Source organism: Acanthisitta chloris, unplaced genomic scaffold, assembly GCF_000695815.1.
Source record: "Acanthisitta chloris isolate BGI_N310 unplaced genomic scaffold, ASM69581v1 scaffold12674, whole genome shotgun sequence".
NCBI lineage: Eukaryota > Metazoa > Chordata > Aves > Passeriformes > Acanthisittidae > Acanthisitta > Acanthisitta chloris.
Window position 1 is genome coordinate 848 of NW_008671040.1, and position 10,335 is coordinate 11,182.

The window sequence follows — 10,335 nt, forward strand, 5'->3', positions numbered from 1 at the left end:
GCTGACATTGGAGAACAAGAGGATTAAATGGGGAGCCAAAATGGCATAATCATCAGTTCTATAGTATAATCATCAATTCCCTCTTGTTTTTTTTTTGAAGTTTGGGCTTTGGGGTTTTTTCATGCATTAAGTGGAGGGGTTTATGGCAGCAATGGTTTGATACCTTTATTTTTCTACAATTTAACCAAATCTAACTAAATCATCCAAATGTAAAACTTCCTTCTAAAAACAGGAAGATCTGTCTTTAAGCTGAAGTTAAAGCTGTTTGCTCAAGGCCCAGGGATTCAGATGCCAACAAACTATCTAGCAAGTTCACTGGCAGTGAGGAAAAATTGCCACTCCTTTGTGTTTTAAGAGCCAAAACTTCTGGAGAGTGTTTTAAAGAAAAAGAACAGCTGTGTTTAAAAAAAAATCCTACTTAACTAAGTTTTCTGTTTCAAGTTCTAAGACATTGCACAAAATTGTCTTGCTTTAAGATGTTCCAAATGGGTCAGCGGCAGAAATCTAGCTATAGCAAACCAAATTAGCCTGGGCTGCCAAATATGATTTGTTAACCTGCTCTGAACTCCACGTGGTTGTACCTAGACTGCCACTAGTTCAGGGCTACTTTAGTTCAAGTGCTGTGCAAACCTGCCTACTGTTTGTAATGAGATTTCTGATGTGGTCACAAACTGCTGGGTTGCAGCAATGACTAAAGGTCAGATGTTTCTTTCATCTTTCAGAATCTCCATCAAGAACTTGAAGCAAAATTTTATGAAGACACTTTTGACTGGGACCAAGTACGAAATAATGATGCAGCAGGACTGCTGAAAATGTTTATAAGAGAACTCCCAAGCCCACTCTTCACAGTAGAATATCTCCCTGCTTTCATCACACTAGTAGAAAGTATGTGGAAATGAGTTAGTATGAACTGATCTAGATAAAATATAAAAGTAGGCATTACTTTTTTCTGTCTCTGAAATACATAAAAAACCCATGTAAAATTTTTTTTCTCTCTGAAACGAGAGAAAAACAGTCCCCATGCTTTGCCTAAGCATTTAAATTTTCTGCAAGCTTTCATTTTCAAATGGAAAACAGTGTTTGCATTTAGCTAATAGCATAGGCATGTTGTGTGAATAACAACCATTTAATGTAAGATTTGTAACCTGTGAGTAAACAATGGGTGAGTACTGACTTTCATGTATAGACCCTGATTCATACTAATTACAGGTTTCACAAATGAAGATTTCTGCAAGGTAATCTCAAATCACTGCCCTATAGCTGATATTCTATTGGATCTATTTTATTACTCTTAAGGTTTATGTTGAGGTCAGAATATTGGTACTGATATGTGTGATCACAGAAAGCTTCAGGCAGTCAGGTTTTGTTTTCAGTGTACATACACCCTCTCATTCTCAGTACATCTTGTTCATTTCTGTTTCAGGAAGAATACAGCTGTACCTTGCCATACCTATGACTTCACTGTAAAGTCACTTGACCTAGGACAGAGGGAGACTATCAGGATAGTGAATTTATTAGGCAAATTGGCACTGAAAACTGAGGACCTTGACATAAGGTTGCAGCCAAATTTTCAGTGTCTCCATGAGGTAGTTTAAAGGGCAGAAGGAGGTGACCCCTTCCTGTAACCTTCACATACCTAGTGTGCTCCTTGTGAGTCAGAGACTGCATGCAGTTACAATGACTTAGCAGTTTGGAGAAGACTGAACAGGAGGTGTCTGTGCAGAATAAAGTGGCTTTATTCTCCACAACAAATACACAGATATCTAAGAGAAACTAGATAGTACTGAAAAATATTGGCTTGTTTCTACATAGACAGAATTTTATAGAGCCTTGTCTCCCCATGTGACAAAGATCGAAGATGATGAGGAAAACCCCACTTATTAAATTGATTTTTTATTTGGGAAAAAGGTTAAGGTTAATCAACATGTAAACATGCTAGTCTCAGCCAGGCACTGGTTGCTGTTTCTAGAACTGCTGACACACAAGGTGTTTAGAACAAACCAATTTCAAATGGGATTTCAAAAATATTAATTATTCATATCCTTAGAAATCTCCAAGATCAAGTTACAACTACAAGCTTTGCATCTGTTGATCATGCTGCTGCCTGAAGCCAACAGAGACACAGCCAAGGTAAGTTCTGCCTTTGCTATCACCTGTCATCTGTGGTGCTTTTGACTTTTAAATGAGAGACACATTTTTTCCTAACAATCAATGATCAGACATATTCATCTGTGTTTTTCATCATTTCCCTGAAAAGATGTTCAAATTCCCTGGCTGTCATTTTTCTTACAAGCAATTAAGATAGCTGCTGGAGGTATCCTACTGCTGGGGTTCAGGCATCATTTATTCTAGAGTGCACATTTAAAAGAGGTATATTCCTCACACAGTTTGGAAAAAGAAGGTCCAGTTTATGGAGTTTATGTATAATAAAAATTCTCCAGAGTGAATTAAAATGAGAAGCTGCCTTCTAGAAGCTCACCTAGTGCACTCCCTGTACTGAGAGGCTTCCAGGGCACTGGACCAGACTGGTGGAAGTAGTCCAAAGTAAAAATGTACATCTGTAGCACAGATGTCAGGACCTCATACTCAAATGATTTGCCTTACAAGCCCATGCTCACCCCCATGTGCTACTTCCTGATACAGACATAGTGGTTACAAGCATTTTGTGTGCTTGGGAGCTACCAGATCTGACTGCAGCTATGTCCTGACCCTAAGAGACACTGGTTACATCTTTGGACTTGTGTCCATATAAAGCAAACCTGAGTGAACAAGCTGCCTGGGAGTCCCCAGACATTTTGTCAGGTCCTCTGCTTATCAGGACCATGCAGGTCCTCCACCTCTAAAAGTCTCCCACTATTCAGTTTAGATATAACTTTATGAGTTCAGGTACCTTCTTTGACTGTATTTATGTATACAGGAATAGGTGACAAGAACAACCACCCTCATTAAAGAATCTGGAGGTCTAGTAGTGCTCTGTGAAGAATGGGGCTTATTTCTGCTACCAAAGTTCATTTTGTCATATAGTTGGTGTATATGTAAAACACATGCTAGAAAAGTAGTCTTGATTATTAGTAGGCTTTTGTACAAAAATTGAAGTGATGACAAAACTATGCATCTCTACTTGCTATCTACAACGAGATTTTAGAAATTTCTCCAACACAGTTTCTATTTTGTAATTCCTGGGTTTGTAAAAATATTTTAATTGCAATGTCAGGGTACAAAGACAGTGGTTTTAATTGTGTGGTTTGCTGTGGTTTAACCCAGCAGGCAGCTATTTAACCCAAGCCATCAACCAAGTGCCACATAGCTGCTCGCTCACTCCCCCAACCAGTGTCATCAGGGAGAGAATTGGAGGGGTAAAAGCTAGAAAACTTATGGTTTGAAATAAAGACAGTTTACTAGGGAAAGCAAAAGCCACACGTGCAAACAAAGCAAAACAAGGAATTCACTGCTTTCCATGGGCCCCCATCACACATAACAGTTACTTGGGAAGACAAATGCCATCACTCCAAATGACCCACCCTTCCCCCTTCTTCCTCCCAGTTTATATACTGAGCATGATGTCATACAGTATGGAAAATATCTTTGTTCAGTTGAAGTCACCTGTCCCAGCTATGTTTCGTCCCAGCTTTCCATGAATCCCCAACCTCCTCACGAGCCTGGCAGTAAGGAAAACAGTAAAGACCTTGGCTCTGTATAAGCTCTGCTCAGCAATAACAAAAACATCTCTATATTATCAACCCTGTGTTCAGCACAAATCCAAAACACAGCCCCATACTAGCCACTGTGAAGAAAATCGACTACTCCAAGCAAAACCAGCACAACACCACACAGCCATTTCTTCATTTCTCCCCCCACCCAGTGGGATGGGTGAGAAAATTTTGAAAAAAAAAGTAAAATTTATGGGCTGAGATAGAAACGGTTTAATAGGACAGAAAAGAAAGGGTAAATAATAATGATAAAATAATTAGAACGTACAGAACAAGTGATGAATAATGCAATTGTTCTGACTGGTGCTCAGCCAGTTCTTGAGCAGCAGTCCCAGACCAGCATTCCCACGGATTATATACTGAGCATGATTCCATGTGGTATGGAATATCCCTTTGATTAGCAAGAGTCAGCTCTCCTGGCTGTGTCCCCTCACAACGTCTTGTGCACCCTCAACCTTCTCACTGGCAGGGCAGCATGAGAAACTAAAGATTACACTAGACTAAGTGTAAACACTGCTTAGCAACAACTAAAACGTCTGTGTTATCAACATTATTCTTATCCTAAATCCAAAACACAGCGCTGTACCAGATACTAGGAAGAAAATTAACTCTTTCCAGAAACAAGAACAGTGTTGCAAAAGGACTCGTTAGACCCCACTCTAACCATGGCAGCAATCCATCCTATTCAGTCACTCAAGCAAAATTCTGAATAAACTATCCAAAAGGGAGGTGAGTTTCCTTTTACTCTGCCATGTATGTGCAGAATTAATGTCAATAAGCAGCTACATTATCCCAGAATAAAATTTTGGGATTTCTGGGAGAAATTCCTCTGGTTATATCACATATGGGACCAGTGCATCTTTGAAGAGAGACTGATAACCCTGTTGATTGTGATATAAAGTGCACTGGCCAGATACATCAAAATAGATGCTTGGAAACCTATGAAGAAAGTAACTATTCCTTTGCAGTATCTGTTCATCTTTCCTCTACTACAGGATTCAGAGCCTTAGTGAAGACACTGTACTTGACTTTCCAATTTGGGATTATGCTCTGATACATAGTTTATTAATGTGTATTTTTTGTAGTGTTAACTAGTCATCTTTGATTGACGCAGGTGATTGTACCAACAAATATCAGAGTAATCCAAGCTAAAACAGAAAACCCACAAAATTTTACCTCCAAGTGCAAATATAGCAGCTTTTGGGACAGACATATTGTCTATTTGAAAACAATGCATTTCAACAGTGAATCATTTCATGAGACTCAATATGTGTTGTTGTTCCAGGCCTTTCTTCAGTTTCTGAAGAAGGTGGTTGCTAATGAAGGGAAAAACAAGATGAATTTGTGGAATGTTTCTATGATTGTTGCACCAAACCTCTTCATCTACAAAGGGAAACGTGCAAACCAACAAGAAATGCAAGCAGCTGCCACCACAGCGCACATTGTGCGGCTTTTGATTCGGTACCAGGACATCCTGTGGACAGTGAGTAATGCTGGCTCCCTTTTCATGGCTCCAGTACAGAGCACTATTTTGCTATATGCATGGGCTCTGCAGAAATCACAGTAAACTCACCTTCCAAGATGAAACAGTTGGCTATTCTTTGGAAACTGGCTGGAGTCTTCTATATCTAGAATAAGACAGGGTGACATATATCTCTGGATTGAGTTACCTCACTTACTTAAAACTTCTGTTTTAGCATGAATTGTCCTCTGGAGGTACCTGTTTATACAGAATAATGCATAGAAGAATGATTTGATCTGGATGCCTAGGTGATGTCTAAACTTGAATGAGATTATATGTCAAAAGTGTAGCCCACAACAATATGGGCCAAAAGTGTGTACTACTTATTGGGCTTCTGAAGGTTGGCATGAAGATGCTGAGAGTCTCAGCTTGTTTCCTCATAACAGAGGGAGAGAATGATGGGGATTGCAAAGACTACCTCCTAATAAAGTTCCTGTAACTGCAAACATCACTGAAAAGTTTAATATAGTATGAAAGATGATCTACAGTTTTGCCAAAGAAATAACTGTAGGTTGTTAGAGGGAGCTACAAATTGCATGCATCTTCTAGGAATAAATAGAGCTTCTGTTGCCTAAAATTTGGTGCCTTTCCAAAGACCCAACACCAATTTATTGGGGGAAAATGACTATATATTCTCAGATCAGGTTTCCTTCCTTTAGGTCCCATCCTTCTTGATATCTCAAGTGAGAAAAATGAATGAGGCAGCGATGAGCAACAGCAAGAGACAGCTGATGTTTGACAAAGGAGTGAGAAAACTTCTGAGGAGAAAGACCATGGAACGTGAGAGACCTGAAAGACCAGAGGTGTGATAAAATTATAGTTTTTCAAGGGTGGTTTTAACCAGCCTCCCTCCTTTATCTCATGAAAGCTTCTGGGGGTGGAGAGGAAATTTGCCATATAAAATAAGTTGATTTGAGAGTTATCTTGAAAGGTGTGCTTCTCAGTTCAACATCCTAATAAGACAAGCCTTTGGGGATTGATTGAGGAAAGGTGAGGAAGGCAGAATGATTTCTAGCAGCCCAAGCCACCATGTAGTAACTACCTTTAATAACCTGGAGGGTGTTTAGAGCCTTCCCTGGATGTTTAAAAGAATCAAGATTAGTGAGATGTAAAATCAGTCAAGGAAATGGTCAAGGACTTTATAGTTGTTGAAGAATGGTCTCAAAGAACAAAAGAAAAGTCAAATTAGGAAGAAGTGATATTAAGAGATTATTAGATATAAGCTACCTGGTACAGACAACAGAGAAAATGCAGAAGGGAATGTCTGGGAGAAAAATAGAAAGATAAATGGTATGTATGGATTGTGAATCCATGCTAATTCAGCTTTCTGGAGAATTTGTTTGACAGCACTGACTGAAATCTATTGCGGGTAGGACACACATTGGCGATATAGACTACCATGTTGCAAAGTTGCATTCAGCCTGGAACAAACATAGAAAGACTCTTTCTCTGAGGAGAGTCAATTACCGCAGTCATTGCACCTTTGGGAAGATAAGTCCATTGATCGTAGTAATTGGCTTTGTGTCTAATAAAACTGAGGGTAGCCATGACAGGTAGCTGAAATATGAAGGGTAAATTGGAGGCAAAACTCTGTTTGGATAAGTGAGTTGAATTTTGAGAGCACTTAACACAAGCCCCAGGTCTCAGATGTTCTAAATTACACAGGGACAGAGACTGGAGAGGCTATTGTGTTCTGCTCAGCATGGTATTAACTGGATTAGAACTGGAATGCAAACCTTGCTAATTGATTCATCCACCATTAATCATGGAAGAGTGCATAAACTTCATAGCTGATCATTTGAATCCTACAAAAGGTCAAATTTCAAATTAACAGAAACCATATGGTACTTGGATATTTTGCTGTACAGATGCTTCTATCTAGTTGAAGCTATAGGAAGAGAAAACAGAGAACTGGATCTTTAGGACATAGGAGAATTTAATCTTTGGAAGGAAGAGCAGATATTCCTAATAATTTTTATGTATATTTAAATAGACTGTTGGTTCACTGATCAATGTCAACAGAAAGAACGTTAAAAAATCTCAGATGACAACTCAATATTACTGCAAGCAGTTAAAATTCAAGGGCTTTACTCTTGTGTGCATTTATGTGATACTTAGCAAGGAGTTTGTGTCTTTGTGTTGTATCTTATTATACTGTTTCTACAAATTTGCATCTATATGCCTGTAAATATGTCTTTTGAATAATCAAGTGAATGCAGGACAGTGATTTTTGCAAGCAACTTCAAAAGAGTTGCAGAACTGCTTCTGAATGGAGCTAGAGCAATATTTGCCTTAGACTTACTCTATTGAATATTGATTTTAGGGAGCTGTCACTTTTCCCCCGTACCTGCAGTCTGACATACCCGAGGGGGTGATAAGAGTTTATGCTCCACTGCATTCAAAAGTTTCTATGGCAATTCAACTCAACAGCCAAACAAAAGCCAAAGACATCCTGGCTCGATTCCACTGTGAAAACAGGTGGGTAAAGCAGAACATTTTGTTTTTCCTGAGCAACAATATCAGAACTATAAATGAATGGATTGTTCCCATTTTAGAGACTCATTGTGTTACAAGAACTCTTTTTCTAATCTAAGCTTGTTAATTTATGGTTATGTTGGTCAAGGAAATTTTAACCACTGATGTTGTTCTTTTTGTTTTACTCAATAATCAGGTCCTGTACAGAGTCAATCTGCCCTCCATACATTAAACATGTTTTGTAGACTTGTCACATAGAGAACCCAAAAGGGATTGTCTTATATCTGTCCATAAATCTTTAATGTTTTTATTTCTGTGAGGTAATAATTATTAACAGTTATGTGAAATGCTAAATTGTATCTGCAAGTCTTTCTGCAAAGTCTTCCCATGTTACCACATAATTCTGTTTTTGAATAAATAATATACAACAAATAATATAGAAGGTTTAGTTAACTGTGATACAGTGATGTACCTTTGTGGCAGATTCAGTATTCTGCAATGGTCCATTTGGTAGAAGTTCTTGCTTTTGATAAGGCAGTTCACACGCAAAAAAAATGTCATTTTCTAGCTTTTGTAGATGGTGGGTGAAAGGCAGTGACTATAACAGAAAGACACACTGAAAGTTTTTTTTCATCCTAGCCATGGATCATCACAGAACATGAGAGGCCAGATCCAAAGTTTACATGAAATTGGAGGAAATATAGGTAGGTCTCATTTTTGAAAATTGAATTCTGAATGTCTTTAACCTCCTAAAACACCTCAGGGCAGCACTGTTTCGACACAGCTGGGTCTCTCCTACCCTCCAGTCCATTTAGAAGAAAGAAGCCTGACCCAGAAGCTGTTAAAATCAGTGCCATGATTTCTTCCAACTCTAGCATGACTGGAGGGGCACCCCACAGGAGATACTGAACCCAGTGACTGGATCTCAGTAGTATTCCTTACAGTCTTGACAAATTTATGTGACCTTTTGCTTACCTTCCTCACTCTCATAACTGAGCATTTTTCCACGGTTAAGAAATCATTGATCTTCCTGTTGCAAGCACATTCCACCTCGTTGTTCTTTTTTCAAGACCTATTTCTTCCTCACTGTATCTGTTAACCTCCCGCAAATAAAAAAACCACAGAACTGAGAATTCAGCCCCTGTATGTATGAGTGTTCTATACTTACACTGATCTGTGTGCTTTATTTAGATTGCAAATTCCTTACAGTGGGGATTTTGTCTTCTGTGTTTCATGCAGTGACATTTCTTGTAAAAACAACAACACTGGCTTGCCCCACAAGTTTCTAGCCCAAAGGTCAAAAACCAGATTTTAATTTGATATTGCAAAATCCTGGCTGTCTTCTTTCTCTATTCATACTAAAATTCTGGATGGTCTGTTGGAGTCTGTTGTCAACTTCCTGATTAGATTATTCTGTATTTCTTCTAGATTCAGCTCTAAGGAGTGTAAGTTATTACAAAACATCACAGATTTACTTAAGCAGCAATCAAGAAGCAGACTTTATTACTGATGGTACACAAAGCTAAATTAGATTAGTGATTTGTTTTGCCTGGCTAAACAGGATGACCAACTGATGCTAAAACAATAGAAGATCCTAAAGGCCTTGTGAAAAAATTCCAAATATTCCCACCACTCTCTTTCAAGAAAATCAGGACATTTAATTTGCATTTTCATTTAAAATTACTTTTATAGTCCTGGATCCTTCAGGGTACCTTAGTCCACTGATTATGCATTAACTCATTTATATTGCTTTCACTTGAATAAAATCGTTAGGACCCCAGTGACCTTATAAGTAACCGTACAAAAAAATTTACCATAATCCTCTGTGTCACAGCAATGTAACCTCACCAGTTAAGTGACTTCATCACCCCACATAAATGCAATATAGTCCAACAAATCAATTTAACTCAAGAATTTATTGCCTTATTACTTAATTAAGAGGCACCAATTGCCTCATTCTGGCAAAGGCAGCAGGGACTTCCCAATCACCACCTAATGCAACCCTGGAATATCCAGACTTTGGAGGATTCTTTTTTTCTTTTTTTTAACCATCAAAATTACAACTGCCAAAAAACCTTGATACAGTCCCTGAGTTTTTTTGCAAGATCCTAGCTGAATAGGAAGACATTGTTTTTTTAGCACTTAAAAACAGTGAGGAAACAGTCAGAAAGCTGTAATTCCAGCCCAGTAAATCCAAATAAATAAAAAAACGCCAAACTATACTGTGACACTTACAGTAAAAGTGTTGTTAATGCATCTAAAGAAACCGTATGTGTTCACTGTCTGACTAAATGTCTTGTCCATAACTCAGTCTAATGCATGCAGCTTGCCTAGGAGTGAATTCATGACTCTCACAGAGTAAAATCACGGGCAAATTTACCAAAGGCCTTCTCTGTATCCAAGCAAGATGTTAGCTGAACACACCAAATTAGACTTTCTCCATGCAAGTCACTCAAACGTTCAAGGACATTTTAACATAGCTGTCCCAATGTGCTCAAAACATCCTAGGATTCATGGCTGTCAATTTCCATTTCAGGTCAGCACTGTTTGGATCCAGATGCATACATGTTGGATGTCTACCGTGCAAATCCTCAGGCAGAATGGGTGATAAAACCAAAAGCAAGCTGA

At 38.5% G+C, this 10,335-nt stretch overlaps 1 protein-coding gene across 1 annotated transcript; it reads left to right on the forward strand.

Annotated features, from left to right (window-relative positions):
• Nucleotides 1-722: 722 nt before the first annotated feature.
• ARHGAP28 (Rho GTPase activating protein 28) lies at nucleotides 723-10,335 on the forward strand (the record flags this gene model as incomplete). Its single annotated transcript, XM_009073945.1, has 7 exons — nucleotides 723-885; nucleotides 2,048-2,130; nucleotides 4,996-5,193; nucleotides 5,892-6,035; nucleotides 7,556-7,710; nucleotides 8,347-8,411; nucleotides 10,244-10,335. Coding segments are annotated over 7 exons (900 nt in total), but the record flags the coding sequence as incomplete, so codon positions are not given.